The sequence below is a fragment of the Lactuca saligna genome, chromosome 4 (assembly GCF_052625555.1).
Source record: "Lactuca saligna cultivar CGN05327 chromosome 4, ASM5262555v1, whole genome shotgun sequence".
NCBI classification, from domain to species: Eukaryota; Viridiplantae; Streptophyta; class Magnoliopsida; order Asterales; family Asteraceae; genus Lactuca; species Lactuca saligna.
Genome location: NC_136420.1, coordinates 86,870,485 through 86,890,132, shown reverse-complemented (window position 1 = coordinate 86,890,132; position 19,648 = coordinate 86,870,485). Strand labels below are relative to the sequence as shown.

General features: G+C 34.4%; 1 protein-coding gene across 1 annotated transcript; it reads right to left on the bottom strand.

The window, feature by feature from the left end:
- Positions 1 to 4,508: 4,508 nt before the first annotated feature.
- Positions 4,509 to 7,155, bottom strand: LOC145042321 (ubiquitin fusion degradation protein 1 B-like). The gene is made up of 10 exons (XM_078990712.1): positions 7,025 to 7,155; positions 6,716 to 6,772; positions 6,317 to 6,394; positions 6,156 to 6,180; positions 6,020 to 6,052; positions 5,811 to 5,932; positions 5,567 to 5,697; positions 5,257 to 5,480; positions 4,929 to 5,179; positions 4,509 to 4,848 (listed from the first exon to the last, which is right to left on the bottom strand). The coding sequence occupies exons 2-10, from the start codon at positions 6,716 to 6,718 to the stop codon at positions 4,753 to 4,755; spliced, it is 963 nt and encodes a 320-aa protein (XP_078846838.1). The 5' UTR covers positions 6,719 to 6,772; positions 7,025 to 7,155; the 3' UTR covers positions 4,509 to 4,752.
- Between the last annotated feature and the right edge of the window lie 12,493 nt (positions 7,156 to 19,648).

Sequence of the window (19,648 nt, the reverse complement as noted above, 5' to 3'; positions counted from 1 at the left end):
ATAGGAACTTAATGGAGTTAGATAGTGGATTTTACCTGAAGCACATCCATACTCTTTGACTCTCCTATCTTTTGGATTCTTCAGGCTCTTAGGGCAGACTTGTATCCAACGCCCTTTCACTTGGTAGCAAATGCAGATCGGTTCTCCTAGAACATCCTCGGAAGCATGGTTGGTTGACTTTCCCAACAAATATGCTTCATTGCTTTGCCAAATCATTTTTGATTCAACAGCAGTGAGCATGTAAGTTAAGTCAATGAGGTTTGCGTCATGATCCATCATATATAACTTTCTTTTGAACTCATTATATGATTCAGGGAGTGACTGCAGAACCTAGTCTACAACCAACTTATCAGGGAACGACGCACCCAACATAATCAACCTATCGATGTGTGATTTCATTCCCAGAACGTGGGCACACACATGCTTACCATCTTCATGTTTCATTGCCAATAGGGCTTTAGTGACATTGAACCTTTCAATTCTTCGATCTTGTGGGTTAGGGAGAACAACGGGAGGAGGAGGAGGAAGTGAAATCAAACTAGTCCACCTTGATTCTTCACTTGAATAGCGGAATAGCTTATTTTCAGTAGGAACACCTTTTCCTTGACATCTACAAAACGGGAGAAAATAAATTCAAGTTAGTTGATTTATTGAGTCCTTAGTAAATCACCCAAATGATATACTAAGGCTAGGACCCAATACAATATTCCACAACTCGGGAGAGGGATGCCGTAACCCAAATTGCAGAACATTTGAAGGTAAGTGAATGACGATTCACTAATTTTCCACCATGAAAAACGAAAAACAGATTAAGTTTTAAATGTATTGAAAACTCCTAGATCCTTTGAGATTCATTGAACTTTTCAACGGCATGTTTAAATCTCGATATGCCCCTCTAGTTTGTGACTGGGATGCCGAGGATCACAAAGCGGGTGTGAACAACCATGCAAATTTACATGGTGCCCCCACATGTTACAGTCACCTATTTGATGTGTCGGTTAACCACACACGCTCCACCGAACTATGACAAACATTGAGTCACCCTTTGCTACCTTTGCTAAGAACCATTTAGTGTGTCGGTTAACCACACACGCTCCACTAACGTCTTCGCAAGGGCACAAAGTGTAATTTCATGGAATTGCATCAATTCACTTTTGCCTTAAGTAACTAAGATTGAGAATTTTGTAAAAAAACTTTTAGTTACTTTATACTTCATTATACTTTTAATGGAAGGTTTGTGGCCTATCTTACCCGTTCGGCTAATGACCCTCCACTAGTCAAGAGTGCGGTGGGTAAGAGTGGATACCCATTCAATCGCCATTTTATAGGCAATTTCCTTAAACATCCCTTATAGACCAGCTTCGTGAATGAGGCCTACTAACGATAAGACTGACTTTTACTCATACATATATATAATGTTAGACTTTCAATGTTATATATAGTATAGGGTATATTTTACATTTTTAAAATACTAGTTGGTCTAATTTAAAAATTATACCTTTAATTTAATTAAATGTAAACCAAAAAACTCTATGGATTTATTAAACCTCTTTTAATTATACACCTTAATTAATTAATAAAACCATAAGGGTGAGATTTAAACTTTTCAAAACAATACTAGGGTTTTAGAATTATCATCTCTAAATTAACTTTTAATCAACTTTTAAATTCCAAAACTTGAGGGCAAGTTTTGAAATATTTCAAAACATTAGGATTTAGAATTTAAATATTTCAAAATCAAACCTTTTAATCAAAAATTTAAATCCCAGGACTTGAGGGCAAGTTTGAAACTTTTCAAAACACAAAGGATCAAATAGCAAATAATTTAAATTAAACAATTAATTTAATGATTATCTAAATTTGACCTAAAATCAATTTCTTGCAAGATAAGTTACCCAATTAATACAAATAATCAAACTTTAATCATATAAGGAAGTTATTATCTAATCAATTGGTAATTATCTTTTGTTTAATCAAGGATATACTCAAAAATATGTTTAAAATCAGATTTTAATGACCCAAAACAGTTAAGGCAAGTATCCATGAGTAAAACAACAAGAAATCCCGAAACTACCTCCTTCTGACGCTCGAACTCGTCGAGTTCCTCTATGGACTCGTCGAGTTGGAGCCAACTCGCCGAGTCCACATTGGAACTCGCTGAGTTCAGCAGTCAGGGAGCCAAAAAATCGATTTTGCAACAAGAATGAATATGCTAGGCATCAATACAATAGAAACCAATCAAGGCTCTGATACCACTGATGGATTTTGGCCAAAAGAACATCCTATGTGCTCATACAAACGCTAATGCTTGGATCTAGGTTTCTCTATTGTACATGCAATTCATCCAAGACTTTAAACCCTATATCTAGCATATGATAATCAATATTAACATATTTAAGATATTACCTTGATTGTTATGTAGCAATAACAATCTCAAATCCTCCTTGTAATGACTTTAGAAAGCTTAGAGTCACAAATATCACTCCTCTAATGGTTCACAAACACTAAGAGCAAGAGGATGAAACATGAGAAGAGAAGAGACACCCAAAAACGTGTAGAAACCCTAAGGATTCAGTTGCCCACATTTTTGGTGCCCAATGGGTCCTTAAATAATGAGGCTATTAGGGTTATCTAACAAGGAAACCCTAATTTGGATGCTTAGGCCCTAAGCAACCCATGGACTCCCTCTTTAGATGTCTTGGACGATTTCTAATGGGTTTCCCCCATATAATTCACCCACTCCATCCTCTATGGAGTCCAATAGTCTAATATTCAACTATCACACAATTGACAGTTCTAGTCCCCTTCATTTAATTAATGTCTTTTAGTCACAGAATTAATTATTGACTAATATTAATTAAACAATATGATTTCTCCTTTAATATATTATTCTAATAATATATTAATAAATCGTAATTAATCCTTTCTCTCCATAATTCATCCTATCAAGTTGCTTTGGTGAAGGCAACCCAAAATGACCATGTACCATCGGGTCAAGTACATACCAAAATAGTTATGGACTTAGACAGTAATCCAACAATTTATATATATATATATATATATATATATATATATATATATATATATATATATAATAATAATAATAATAATAATAATAATAATAATAATAATAAGACAAATTACATATTTGGTCCTTGCTTTTGGCAAAAATAAACAATTTATAGCCTTTTGAAGTGGACATTGTTTTTAAAATGAACATAAGGCTTTTTTTTGGCTAAAAGTGTTAAATTTTCCAATTATATAATTTTATGACACATTTTTTGGCTAACCATGTTAAATTTTCCAATTAAGTCTCATATGAAATGACACATTTTTCTTGTCATATTGAACATTTATGTAATTTTATCTATTATTTATTATTGTTTTTATTTAAGTTATTTATTTGCTTTATGATTTAGATTTTTTTTTAATGTTTTGTTCGTTTCTTTTACATTTTGTTTCCTTATATTTTTTGATATTTTTTTCGAATAACTTTTTTTAAATATTTCTTCGACACTTCGTTTGTTTATATTTTTTTAGATTTCATGGCCATTATAATCATAATTGGTAACATAATCCACTTATTTTTTTTCTTGTTGTTATTTTAATACAAAAAAATTATATAATTGAGATTTTTTTAATTAGAATAAATAACTATATAGCACATATTATATAATTATAATTTTTTTAACTAAAATATTTAACTATATAACAAAGATAATGTTATATAATTACTATTTTTGTAAAACTTTTTATAAACAATTTTTGTAAAAAAAATATATAAAAAAGTTTGTTAAACGTGAATAGAATTAATATAGATTTTGTATATAATTATTTAGTTTAATAAGATTAATATAAAGGTTTATCAGAATTCAAAACGAATGTCAAGTTATACGTATATTAATCGGAATCCATATAATTTGAAAAAGTACAAAACGTTTGGAAAAAAAAAACACGAAAACATTACACTTAAATCCGGTAGACCAACCTCACCATTTTTAACGTCTGGAGAAAAAAAAAAAAAAACACGAAAACATTACACTTAGGTCAATGTTTCTATAGTATTTTTTTTCCCCAAAGAATGGGGTTTTCACGACTTCTTTTCTAATGGAGCTTCATAGAGTTAAATCAACCCAAATAAATATAAAAAACTTAAAAATCTATAGTTCATGTTGAATCACTGGTTGCAACCAATAATCAATCTCTCAAATATCAAGAGACTAGGGTTTCGATCCTACCTTAAATGGTGAACTAAGATGTCGAAACATCTATTTCTTCTTCTCATTTTGATACCAACCAACACATTACTTTTTTTTTAGGATAAATTGGGTTTATGTAATCAATCACGAGCCACATAAGTGAAATAAGAACACAAACTCGATGCAACTCTAGGGAGACATTTAATTATTAAAAGGAATAGCATGCAAAATTGACATTATTTATTTTAATTACTAATTAGGATCTAAAAAGATGAACGTAACATTATGGGTTCATATGACACCTCACAATATTAGAAACTTCCCATTCACTTTTGATAAATAACATAACATAAAATAACCCATCAAAGCAAGAAAGGTCAAGCTTTATGGTCAAAGACTCAACTGGACTCGACTCGACTCTGTATGTACTTTTACAAGGGAATCAAAAGAAGAAGATTTAACTGACAATGACAAATGACAATAATTAAAACACATACAAACATCCCAAAAGAATCTTGAATGTTTTCAGACATCACAAATGACTAATTTAACCTTAACCCTTAAGTGAATATTTCTTCCCAGTGAAGGCTTGGAACTTGGGCTCATCTTTCTTCGGATCCTGCTCTTGTTTACTCTCTTTTGCAACTTCCTAAAAACACAAGACATGGTTTGATTAAATCAATGGAATGGAATCACAAATTCCAATTCCAATTACATCATCTAAATTACCTTTTGTTTTTGAGGTTCAGCACTACGGTTAGCATTAGATCCAAACACAAGTTTTCCTTGCAACTGACGAGAACTGCTTTGTGAGCTGGATCCCGTCGATGGTGGCGGCACACCGCCACCGGAAACCGCCACTTGCTTGTCTTTGGTGGTGGAAACAGGTGGTGGCTGGTATTTTAAAGGCTTTCCATCCAACCTTCTTCCAGATCCAGTAAACGGATTAAACTTTGGCTCTTCAACTGGAGCAGCCTCCCCTACAACACCACAAAATAAAAAAAAAATATAAATAAAAAAAAAAATTCAAGAAGTTGAAAGAAATATTAAATAAAACCTTCTGATGGTGCTTTGGTTGAAGGGATAGAAGCTACAGGTCTCTCAGGCTCTTTGTAATCAAGAGGAGGGGCAAAATCGACCTCACAATCAGTTTCAATTATGGTTATTGCGTGAGAAGGCTTTGATTCAATGATATCAATGTAGTATTTCTTGTTGTTATATGCCACCATGATGCTATCTCCTGTTGTCAAACATGAGAAGTTTCTCAATGTTGTCTCCAAGCTGCATCAATAAAAAAAAAAAAATTCAAAGATTATTTCAGAAATAGGAATTGAGTTTCAATATATTAACTAGTTTTGTCAACTTACATTGCTTTTGGGTTAGAGATATCCAAGAAGTCCTTTGTGTGTGGTTGTAATTTGACATATGTACCCTTTGGGAGGGTCACGTTTTTTACACGCACAATGTCTCCTTCTTGTAAAAGCAGGTTTTCCATCATCTACATGGGAAAAGCAGTTCTGTTAATGAGCATGAAAACTAAGATGTCAAAAGACGTAAATAGCCCTATTAAGTTTATTACCCAAGAGTTGGAAAATGAAAAAAAATGCATACCCAATAAGGCATATAAATCATGCCTTCTTCTGCAATGAATTCCAACACCCCACAATGTGAAATCCTCTCAGTAGCAGCATTTCGAAGCTCAAACAACATTGGATAATCAATGTGAAGAGAAGCTGAAATAAATAAATAAAAGGTTAAGTGTTATCATCTTATATAGATATATTATTTTCTTCAAAGAAAGTTTAGTATGAGAAACTAACCAAGGCGATCGAGGGCAGAAGGAGGCATGATAACTAAAACAAGAATAAAGAAATGTCAGTGATTGAAAAGGAAACTTAAAGGAGAATACAACATACATACAAACATACTAGAATACAAATAACAAATACTACTCACTTTTATCACCATTTTCTAACTGAGGCTGCAAAAGCAAAAAAGAATTGTAGAATTAGAGCAAATATTATAGTTCAAAGATGTGTGAAGCTAGAGTATAATCAATCATATACTTCTTGTGCATTTTGCATATGAATAATAGAATAAAAAGGAAAATGTTAAACCTTATCAATAAAAGATGCAGGGTAGCATCGATATGTTTGCTCAAAGGATGTTCCATGATAGCCATAACCATCAAAATACTGCAGCTCAAAAGCAATACAATTAGTATAAAAATGATATAGAAAGTAGAAACTCATCAGCATCAAACAAATGATAACCTATAAAGAAAATATCACATACATCTTATCTACACTAAAAAAGGATATACACAACCAAATACAGTAACTATATGATTTACATAACTTCATTTATTCTCCAGGGGATGTTCATTTCATGTCAGTTTAGCCCTTTTGATCACCAAAAGTGAAGTGTAGATTTTTTCATGGTTAATAATTTTGTATATAAGGCTAGAGATTAGAACTGGAATATAAAATTAAACAGCTTGATCAAAGGATACATACCATATTTACTCTTCTTACTGAACAAACTTGACAACAAGAAATCGAATATCCGGCAACCTGATTAAAGAACAGAATCTACGATCAGAGAGCACATAGAAAATCACACAGATACCTAAATACACTACAAACGTACGAATTTATATGTTTATTTAATCATATGAAATGAGATTTCTTTATATAATCGAATATACAGCTACTATCCCAGCATTTCATCCACAATTCAAAATTAGATACACCTAAATAATGATGATAAAACAAAACGCGAGATTAAGAATCAGAAAATCATGAAATTCAGGAAAATAATCTTACCAGATGAAGAACGACAGATTTGGAACCTGTTGCAAAGACTTGGAGAACAAAAAACCCTTCGAAAGAATTTAATCTTACAATTCGGATTGATATAGATTTTGGAAAAAGAGGAGATTACGCTAACATGCGCCTGGTGCGTAGTGTGCACGCTAGTTGCCATCCGGGCTGAGCTAAATGAAAAGCTTTATATAAACACATGTTTTAGGCCCAATTCACCCATAAATAGGTTATTAGATAATTGCATCTGGGCTTCAATTTGGGTTAAATCAACATGTGTTGTAGAAAAGGTCCATGGCCGAAAAGACCCATAATATGTTAAGCATCAAGATGAACCAAATATACATTCGATAAGATAAAAAATGTATACATTTCCCATTTTGCTATGCATCAACTATAATCAACCGATAGGAAATCACATTCTTATACTACAAACTTTCCTAAAGTCTCCCACAAAATATGTCTTATATAATTTAAAAGAACTTTTTGCCAAGTTGTCGCAAATAGAAAACATCTACCTTGCATAGAGTGTCTAATTGAGATTGATTTTGGAATAATTGCATTTGGGATGCCAACACTTTTGTTCAATTATAGGTGGATCTTCGGTTGGTCACAGTTAGAGTTTAGCTTCATATGAAACATCATCGTTAGTGTTCTTCATTGCGAGGCAACATGTGTATATAAACTCATCGGAATCGAACAACATTGATATGATTTTAATAGATCATGGTGTAGCAATATGAGATACATATGATTCCTTGCTTTTGTTTGTATGAGTATAATTTTTTCATTCGTTTGTTTGTATGATAATATAAAGTAAATTGTATTTCTGCTATTATTAAAAATAATCTTACACGGAAGTTTGATTGATTGTTGAAGGAAGGGGATATATATATATATATATATATATATATATATATATATATATATATATATATATATATATATATATATATATATATATATATATATTCAAAAAAAATTTGGTGATAATGTTGCTTGTTTAAAAATGGTAAGTGACAACTATAAAGTAGTGTAACAGCATTAGGAATATAAAAATTGTTTGGGTGTTTGTTGACATTGAGTATGTTTTATTTCTAAACAATTTATGGAGCTTATTTATTGTTATGATATTTGAATAGTAGAATATTTATTTAAAGGTTATAAAAATTTAGATATTTGTGCAACAATTATCATATATTGAAAATTGTTAGTACGTAGTAATTGCTGAAAAACATTACGGTTCATTTTGTAAAGATCTAGATCAGAAAAGTTCGAGCCCTCTCACATTTAAAATAAATGAATTGAATGAATTGGAACCGATATTCTAAATAACGTGAGGCGTGGGTTTGACGGCAAGGTCAAAATTAAGTCATGACAAGCATTGACGATATATGATGTTTTTCAAGGCGTGACTATTATATATATATATATATATATAAATAATATAATTATTGAATTTTATCACATAGATCAAATTTTTAGAAGTGTTATATGATGTAGTCGGAAAACCTGGAATGAAAATAAGTTCACAAGCAATGAACTTTGAGAAGCATTCTGGAAAAATCCACCAGAAGCAAAAAAAATCACGACCTTAAAAAAACAAATATATTGTTATCTTGCAACTAAATTAGGTTCTCTATATAGAGAATAATAATAATAATAATAATAATAATAATAATAATAATAATAATAATTAGAAAGGTTACCCCCGCTATGCGGGGGCCAGAAGCTTTCAATGTTGTTTTCGAATCGATAAATATGACAGACGTAGAAACTGCAACGATGAAAAGCCCGAGCTTTGGCCCGGACCGTTTTTTTTTTTTTTTTAATGTTTTTATGAAAAAATGTAAAAGTTTTGACTGCAAGGACCAGAAGTGTCAAAATGGCTAAAGAATTAAAGGGGTAGGAATTAGCAACTTTTTAGAAAAGGGATCAAAATTGTCAAACCGTTAAAGTTTTGTGGCCAATCTTTAAATATCAAAAGGTTCTTAAAAAGTGAAAAAATATTGATTGCAAGGACCAAAAGTGTCAAAATGGGTAAAGAATGAGGAGCAAAGTTGCCAAAAAAACATCCAAATTTACTATTTTTTTTCTTGAGAACTTTAATATATATATATATATATATATATATATATATATATATATATATATATATATATATATATATATATATATATATAATAATTATAATAATAATAATAATAATAACTATTAAGTCTCTCCTACATCAGCCTCCTCCACCTCAAAAGAACTTGTCCCCAAGTTTTCTTCTGGATAAAGAACCTCATCCGCATGATACTCATGAATGTCAGCTACGTTAAAAGTATTAAAAATGTACGTAGATTATGGGATAGCTATGACATAAGCATTATCATTGATCTTCCGTAACACCTTGAATGGTCCATACTTGCGTGGTTGCAGCTTGTTATACGTGCCACCTGGGAACCTTCTTTACGGAGGAATATCATCACGTCATCTCCTTCTTGGAATACTTTAGCCCGTTTACGCATATCAACAACAACTTTATTCTTCTTGCCTGTAGCCTCTAACTTAGCCTTAGCAGCTTCTTTAATAGCTAAAATCTCTTCAGCCATAGTCTTAGCTGATGTATTAACCCCAAGAGCTTTAGGCAACTTAACCAAATCAACCATATGCTTAGGAACAGAAGTATATACTAGAAAAAAAGGTGATTTCCCTATCGTAGAATGCACTGCACTGTTGTAAGCAAATTCAACTTGAGGCAAAGCCAAATCCTACTATTTTGGTTTATCCCCACAAACACTCCGGATCATATTCCGCACAGTTCTATTGGTTACCTCAATTTGTCCATCGGTTTGTGGATGAGATGTAGAACTCCTGTTTAATTTCATTCCAAAATCCTCCAAAGAGTGATCCAAAAATAACTAAGAAACTTGGTGTCTCTATCAGAAGTGATGGATTTAGGAACTCCGTGAAGACGCACAATCTCCCTGAAAAACAATTTGGCTATATTGGATGGACCAGCAGTCTTTTTGCAAGCAATAAAGTGTGACATTTTGGAGAACCTGTCAACTACCACGAACATAGAATCCACACCTCGTTGTGTACGAGACAATCCCAACACGAAATCCATAGATAAGTCTTGCTAGATATCATCCGTAACAGGTAAAGGCATATAAAGACTAGTATTTTGAGATGCCCCTTTTAAAACCTGACAAATATAACAACTTTTGACAATAGTACCAACATCTTTTCTTAAGTGTGGCCAATAATATCTCTCCTCTAGGCCTGCAATGGTCTTGTCTCTACCAAAATGTCCACTAAGACCACCACCATGTAAATCACGAATTAACTTCTCTCTCAATAACGAACAAGGAATGCACAACCGATCTCTTTTAAATAAATAGCCATCCAAAATGTGAAAATCTGAGGAAGTATGGTTTGTGTTTCACTTGGCCCATAACTCTTTGCATTCAACATCTCTTTCATACAATTCCTTCATAAACTCGAAACCCACAATCGGTTGTGATAAGGTAACTAACAAAGATGTTCTTCTACTTAAAGCATCTTGTACTTTGTTAAGAGTTCCAGATTTATGTTGAATGATAAATGGAAACTTTTGCAGAAAACTTACCCATTGAGCATGTATTTTGTTTATCACCTTTTGGCTGTGAAGAAACTTCAAAGCTTGGTGATCAGTGAACAAAATAAATTCTCTTTGAACCAGATAATGCTCCCACTGTTTTAGCGCTCTAAATATAGCACAAAACTCTTGATCATATGTACTCCATTTCTGCCAAGTCTCACTCAATTTCTTGTTGAAATAAGTTATTGGTCTTTTCTCTTGAGACAAGACAACACCTATCCCTACTCTACTAGCATCACATTCAACTTGGAATATTTTGTCAAAATCAGGTAATGCAAGAACTGGTGCAGTGCAAAGCTTTTCCTTAATTATAGCAAAACTTTTCTCTTGTTTAGCTCCCGAATGAAACTTTCCTTTCTTCAAGCACTCGATAATATGAGAAGTAATACTGCTGAAATTTCTTACGAACCTCCTATAGAAGGTAGCAAGTCCATGAAAGTTGTGTACCTCGGTGACTGATTTAGGGGGTGGCCACTCCCTGATAGCTTTTACTTTTTCTTCATCAACATGAATTCCTTCTTCTCCAACCACAAATCCTAAAAAGAGCAACTTGTTTGTGCTCAATGTGCACTTCTTCATATTTATATACAATTAGTTGTCTTCTAAAACCTGTAACACCTGTTTTACATGCTCCAAGTGCTCTTCTTTGGTTTTACTGTAAATTAGAATATCATCGAAATAAACCACCACAAAAGAACTGGTGAATCGGTGAAGAATCTGATTCGTTAGTCTCATGAAGGTACTAGGGGCGTTTGACAGCCTAAAAGGCATCACTTACCATCGTATAACATATCTTTTCTCTTAAAAGCGGTCTTCCATTCATCTCTAGGTCTAATTCGGACTTGATGGTATCCGTTGCGAAGATCTATTTTAGAAAAAACCTTAGAATTAGTTAACTCATCAAGCATGTCTTCCAATCGAGGAATTGGAAACCAATATTTGATAGTTATCTTATGTATGGCTATACTATCGACACATATTTGCCACTGGTTTCCTTTCTTAGGAACAAGAAGGCCCGACACTACACAGGGACTCATGCTCTCTCGAATGAATCCTTTATTCAACAAGTATTCAATTTGTTCCCTTAAAGTCTCATTTTCTTTAGGACTCATATGATAATGGGGAAGGTTTGGTAAGCTCGATCCTGGAATAAGATCAATTTGATGTTGAATATCGCGCATAGGAGGTAATTCTTGTGGTAGTTCTTCTGCAATCAACTCCTTGAAATCTTTCAAGATCTCCAATACTTCTTATGTAATTATTGTTTCCTCTTTTACCACACTCATCAATCCTTTAACTACCACTGGATAGAAACATTTGGTTTCTTTAATTTCCTCATTAAGTTCTTTTTCATTATGTGTCATAATCAAGAAATTAGACTTCTTCTTCTCTGAGCTCTGATCAAAGTGTGAGACAGGAGCCATAACAATCTTGTGTCCGCTCCATGTAAGCATTAGCACATTATCTCTTCCTCGATAGATAATATCATTGCCAAGGATGACCAAGTATGACATGACAAACATCCATATCAAGAACATCACGGAGTACTTCCTCACAATAATGCTTCCTAATGGAGATTGGAACTCTACAAGTTAGTGTTACTTGAACTTGAGAGCCATTACTTATCCACCCTAGGGCATATGGCTTCTCATGTGGCTTTGTGGGTAACTTTAAGAATTCGACCAGTTTATAAGAAACCAAGTTTTCTGTGCTGCCATTATCCACAATCAAGTTACACACTTTGTCTTTAATAAAACATCGTGTTCTGAACAGATTTTTCCGTTTCCCTTCTTCCTTAGATGATAACAAGATCCTTTGAAGCACAATATTTATCATTTCATTCGACTCTTCTTAAGAAAATTCAACTCCTGTATACTCATCTTTGTCTTCATGCTTATCCTCTTCTTTAAGGAAAGCTACAGTTCTTCTACTCGGACAAACATTCGACTTGTAACCATGTCCCTGACAACAGAAACACTTATCAAGGGTTGGCCTTGCATAAGTATTACCCTGTTTATGGTTTGGTGTTTTACTTTGTTGAGCTTTATCATGACCATTGTTAAAACTACCAGTCCCTTTGTTACCAGGGTTAGCATCCTTTGACGCGACAATCTTCTCCTTATCTTCAGTTGACTCAAAATTACTTTGAGGGCAGTATCTTTTGAGAGAGGAGAAGTTATGGGATAACTTATCTATTAACTCGGCCTTCAAAGCTAGAGTAGAAGCCTCTTAAACGGTCCATATAGTTTTCAAACCCATCCTTTTCCTGTATAGAACCCTTTAAACCGCTAATCTACCTGGCAACTTTCTGACTTTCTGTTTCCCCAAGATGATTACGCTCAGAGAAACGCAAGAACTCAACTGTGTACTCTAACACTGTTCTTTTTCCTTGAAGACATTCAATATACATCTTATAAAAGATATGCTCATAATCTTTTGGTAGGAATCTGTCCATCATGAATTGTTTCATTCGCCTCCAAGTCTTGACTGGTCCCTTACCTTGTCTTTGTCTTTGAACAACAAGTTTATCCCACAACACAACAACATTACTCTTCAATTTGATGGCCACCATCTTGACTTGCTTGTTCTCAGGGATACCCATGACCTCACAGAATCTTTCAACACTTATCTGCTAATCTAAAAAATCCTCCACTCCCATTGTTCCATAAAACAAAGGAATATCAGCCTTTACACGATAATCATGATTATTCTGTCGATTTATTTGGTTAATCCTATCTTCAATAGGATCTTCTTCATTAGAACTTGAATTTTCAAAAACAAAACGATTGTTTCCGACTCTTGGATCCCTATTCCACTCTATTTCTTGGTTGATCTGTGTTGTTAATATGAGTTGCTAATGTTCTTACCTGATCAGTCAAAGCACTTAGGGTCGTGGTAATAGCCTCCATAAAACCTTGAAGATCTTATTTGGTTAATGGTTGGCCTTCCATGGCTGATCAAGCTTCAAAACAAGACAGGAGAAAGACTGCTTTGATACCACCTGATGCAGTCGGAAAACCTAGAATGAAAATAAGTTCACAAGCGATGAACTTTGAGAAGCGTTCAGGAAAAATCCACCAGAATAAAAAAAAAAATCACGACCTTAAAAAAAACAAATCTATTGTTATCTTGCAACTAAATTAGGTTCTCTAGATATAGAGAAGAACAATAGTAATATAGGAAATAACAATAATAACAAAAGGAAAGGAAATAACGATAAAATACTATTAAGTCATGGCAAGCCTTGGCGAGCTATGACATTTTTCAAGGCGTGACTATTTTATATACATAAAAAAAGATAAATAATATAATTATTGAATTTTATCAAATAGATCAATTTTTTAGAAGGGTTATATTAATATTTAATATCAAAAGTAAACAAAAACTCAATTAATTTAGATCAATTTTTGCGATAAGGCGCACCATGACACATTATTTGGGTGTCACGCTTAACAAACGCGCATTGGACATCTTCGTAACGGCTACGCCTTGCACGCCATTAGAACCATAACTGGAACCAATTACTTTCTAGCTCAACATTGCACATATTCAGCGACCAAGAAATTTTCAAGTTGAACTACAACACTGAATGCAAAGTTGATGATCGAATATATGTTATCGATATTGAATATATATATATATATATATATATATATATATGTTCTCGTCAACATTGTTTTTAGACTTTAGACTTTAGAGTGCAATGAACATAATTTAAAGAAGTTTAAATTGCAGATAGCTGTTTCGATACCGACCTTATTTTCTCTATAAGCAATTCTCAAGGCCGAACATTTTATCACTATTATTTCAATAACATAGTTTTTTGCATAGAATATGTTTTTTTAGGGAAAATGTTACTGTAGCACAAGTAACTTTTGCGTTTGGTCCGATTTGACAAACTATGTTTTTTTTGCACAATTGACGATTAATATTTTACTATAGATGTCAATTACACCATTGTGACCGATTTTGAAAGGTTTCCCGGTTTCACATCCTACCTTGCATCCGACGTGTATGGTAAGCTAATGGGAAACTGCCATGTTATTTCCACATTGACTCCACATCAATCCCCTCTTATACAAAAAACTTAACACCCGTTAAATGTGACTCGAGCATTTGGATCATGTTCGTGAAGCATTTTTAGCACTTGGACCTCAATGGAGCACTTGGGGTTCATGGAGCATGTGACAAAGGAATAGATCTTCTAAGAGAGGAATGGATCATCAGACAAAGGAACCGATCAAGTGCCAAAGGAACGAATCGTGTACAAGGGGGTTTGGAGCACCTGGAAGTAGTTTTGAGCACTTGGAAGAGGTTTGGAGCAGATGGAAAGGATATGGATCAACAAGGGGTCCTTGTTGAGCTACATGATGAAGAGATGGGTCAAGAGGGATGCTTTTGAGCCATCTTGTTCTCCTCTTGAACCGTCTTGTTTTCTTGTTGAACCATGCATGTGCTTGTTGCTCATGGTGATGCTATTGATCCAAGATTGATGTTGTGCGCCATACTTGATGCTCTTGTAACATTTAGATCCATGTTGCACCAACTAGGGTTGTTGTTGAGCCATGAAGAAGCTACTGCGCCATCATGGACCATCTTGGTACATGATGCGCCATATTGATTCCTTTGTTGTGTCATGTTGATCCAAGTATACCTATAAGATGATAATGCTCAAGAATGTTCCAGAAGATGTTGCATGGCGGATTATGATTGGTTGACACCCTTCATGGGCCTATGGGCCAATGGGCTTGGACTAATAGGGTTTTAGGTCTGATCCCTCAAGTATAAATATGGATGCATGCTAGGTCATTTTTTGTATCTTGAATTCTATAGTGATAGGCGAATCTCTATGTAATTGTACTTGTAACCTCTGTGTTAAGAGCTCTAACATAAGAATACTCCCCTCCTGCCCGTGGATGTAGGTAATCTTAATCGAACCACATAAATATTGTGTCTTGTGTGCTTTTGGTTTTGCTAGTTATCCGCTTTACTTCCTAACAAGTGGTATCAGAGCTGTGGTTTTTTTCCTGTGATTGAAGATGTCTACTCACAAGTTTGATTTGGAGAAGTTCAATGGTTCAAATGACTTCACTTTGTGGAAGGTGAAGATGAGGGCTCTTCTGGTTCAACAAGGATGTCCGGCGGCATTGGAAGGAGAGGCAAAACTACCAAAGGACATGGCGATTGATAAGAAGGTGGATATTCTGAAAAAGGCACATAGTGCCATTCTATTGAGTTTGACAGATGATGTATTGAGGGAGGTTATGGATCAAACAACTGCTTCTGGGCTCTGGGATAAATTTTGTGACAAGTACCAGAACAACTCACCGACGAACAAGTTGTATCAAAAGCAAAGGTTGTACACTCTCAGAATCTCTGAAAGTACTCAAGTGAAAGATCATCTAGATAAATTCAATCGTATCATGTTGGATCTACAAGGTGTTAATGTGAAGATTGAAGATCAAGACCAAACACTTATTTTCTTATGTTCACTTCCTAACTCATATGAGAATTTCGTTGATACCATGATTTATGGTAGGACAACGATCATTGTGAATGATCAACCTGAACCTCTCAAATATGATCTAAGAGTGGGGTAATCACTATCATCCTCAAACATAAATCTCTGATCAGGGTAGCAACCACCTTGCGACTGAGAGCATCGGCCACCACGTTGGGCTTCTATGGGTGATAAAGGATCTCACAATCATAATCCTTCACCACGTCCAACCATCTACGCTGCCTCATGTCCAGATTCAGTTGATTCATCAGATACCTCAAGCTCTTGTGGTCTGTGTAAATAGTATGACATACCCCATAAAGGTAATATCGCTAAATCTTGAGGGCGAAAACCACCGCCCCAGCTCCAAATCACGTGAGGGGTAATTTGCCTCATGAGGCTTCAACTGCCTCGAAGCGATCACATGAACCTGTTGCATCAATACCGCACCCAAACCTGTGGTTGATGCATCACAATACACCACAAAAGTCATCAGTACCCTCTGGCTGGGTCAGAATTGGCGCCTCACATAATCTCTGCCACGGAGTCTCAAAAGTTGTCTGCTGCTTAAGCCCCCAATGAAAAGGGACAATCTTCTTCGTTAATCGGGTCATCAGAACCGCTATCTTGGAGAAATCCTAAATGAATCTATGCTAGTAACCTGCTAAACTCCGAATCTCAGATTGAGACCTCCGAAATTCCCAGATTCATTTTTCCCTCTCAGCAATTCCGTTGATCTCACTCTCATGAGGTTTTAGAACATTATAGAGATCTCCCAAAGAGTAGTTATCGAACCTTTGTTGGGTCTTGATCATCAAACTAATGTTTCTCCATTCCTATTCGAAGCCCCATTAAAAAGTTGAGATTGTACTCGAGAGTAGAACATATGACTCCATAACGCCTGCATTTGAAGATCAACTAATTAGATGATCGTAATACAATTCGATTGTTTCACAACCCTTTTGCTTGAATTCACCCAATTCAAGTAGACACTGCTTAACATAACTTTTTCTTGTCTACTCGCTTCCCTGATACTTCACTTTCAATGTATCGCGAATTTCTTTTTTTAATTTGCAACCTCGAACGCAATTGTAAACCATCGGTGGAAGAGCACCGAGAAGTTCACGCATACACCTTTTATCATTCGCTTTCTGTTTGTCAGCTTGCACACCAACATCAGCAGAGGAACTAGTTGTTCCGACTTTTTCTAGCCTTCTTGGAAGATAGTATCCACTGGTGAAACATCACCAAAGATCTTCATCAATCCCATTGAGATAATCTTCCATTCTATCCGCCCATTGCTTGTAATATTCAGGGATTAGCATCGGAATTTTGGTAGAATATTCGAGAAGATTAGAGGAACCAGTCATGGTATTCATGTTAAAGTTCGTAATTGATGTATGGATAGAAATGACAAAACTCTTCAAAAAGTTGAATCTAGCAGATGATTCTATCAGAAACAGATCAAAGAACACTCGATTTTTCAAACAAAACACAAAATCGAATAAAATCAATTGATTAGATCAGGTTTTCTAGATCAAAAGTGTGGAAATTTATGAATCAAAAATAGCAATTCAAAACTTTTGAAAACACGAGAAAACCAGAAAACAATTGAAAGAATCCTACTCTGATACCAAATGTAGTTCGTATGGATCGAGTGTAACGAATGAAATCAGAGTATGAATTTAATCAAGAACACAAAATGTAAATATAATCAATTTGGATCTTTTAATGCTTTTGAAAGAGTATTTGAGTTGAAATAGTAAAGTGTTCAAAGGTTCACAAAAGTTATTCTTACTCCTATATTGTAACGCCCGCAGATTCGGGCTAGTCAGTTTTGAGACAATATGGGTCAAAAATGATTATTTGATAGAAGATTATTTAGAATAAATAATCTTAAATAAGTTTTAGTATATGTCACAAGGATTCCATACATATAAAGAACACTGAAATCGAAGTTATAACAAAGAAGTTATGACCTGTCGAAGTTTCGCGACAAAACGACACGACACTGGGAATCGTAAAAAGTGAGTTTATGATAGAGTACTTTTTATCCTTAGTGTACTAAATGAAAATTGTAGACTAAGTCTCCATCTACATGTGGATATAAAGAACGTCCAAAACGGATATAATATACAAAAGTTATGACCTTCTGAAGATACAGCTGTCTGAGAGCATTACACGTGTCAGAAACCCTACTTTGACTGGGCTCACAACGTGAGCATGTTTTCTCACTATGTAAGGAGTCAAATGGATACTAATCGAGCCTAGAAAACACTTAGGAATTCTATGGGATGACTCTTGGAAGCTCACGACGTGAGCATATCATTCTCACGACGTGAGAAGTCATCCGAACACCTTTTGGAGCTATAAACGCAAATCACGGGTCTACGAAGTGAGCAGGATTGAGCTCAAGATGTGAGTTTGTATGGATCACTACATGAGAGGCCAAAAATCAGCCTATAAATATCCATTTCAACCCTAAGCCTCCTTACACAAAATTCTTCTCTCTCTCTCTCTCTCTCTCTCGTTTGCTAAAGGCGTTCCGCATCCCGAGCACGACAATCACGAACCGTTGACCGTTTCTAGTTAGATTCTATCAAATCACACTACTAATTTGAGTGCATATTCCCTTTTCGTGAACATGATTTTAATACAAGTATTGATTAAAAGTATTAAATATATGTGTGTGTGAAATATTTGTTATTACCTGAAATACGTGTTAAGAGCATATTTGATAATATATGATGATTTAGGATACAGAGTAAACCTAAATCAATTAAGAGGTATATTGGGTAGTATCTTCTTAGGAGTACGATTGGGATATACACGGAGGGTAGAACTTTAAAATATGTCATTAATCCAGGAGTATGGATTAAGACATAGTCATTCGTCCTTAGTCCGAGAGTATGGATAGGAAATAGTTATTTGTTATTAATCTGGGAGTATGGATTAAGACATAGTTAAATGTCCCTGGTCCGATAGTATAAATTGGGCATAGTCATTTGTCATTGATCCAAGAGTATGGATTAGACCTAATCAGTTGTCCTTAGTCCGAGAGTATGGATAGGACATAGTTATTTGTTATTAATCCAGGAGTATGGATTAAGACATAGTTAATTGTCCGTAGTCCGAGAGTATGAAATGGGCATAATTATTGATTTGGGAGTATGGATTAGGTAAATAGGTAAATTTTAGATCTGAGGGTATGGATTAGGTAAAGTGGTTAATTTTAGATCCGAGAGTATAGATCGTGTCATTATGAGGATCGATGGGGTGGGGTAAAGTTGCTTATATATGGTGGATTTGTATATTTTGTGAGTTCTAATATATATATATATATATATATATATATATATATATATATATATATATATATATATATATATATATATGATATAACATTGTGGGATTGAAATCCCTACGTACTTATCAGGTTTCCCAACTTGCCCACTCAGTCTATTTGTATCACAGGTATCGATACGAAGCTACTTTATAC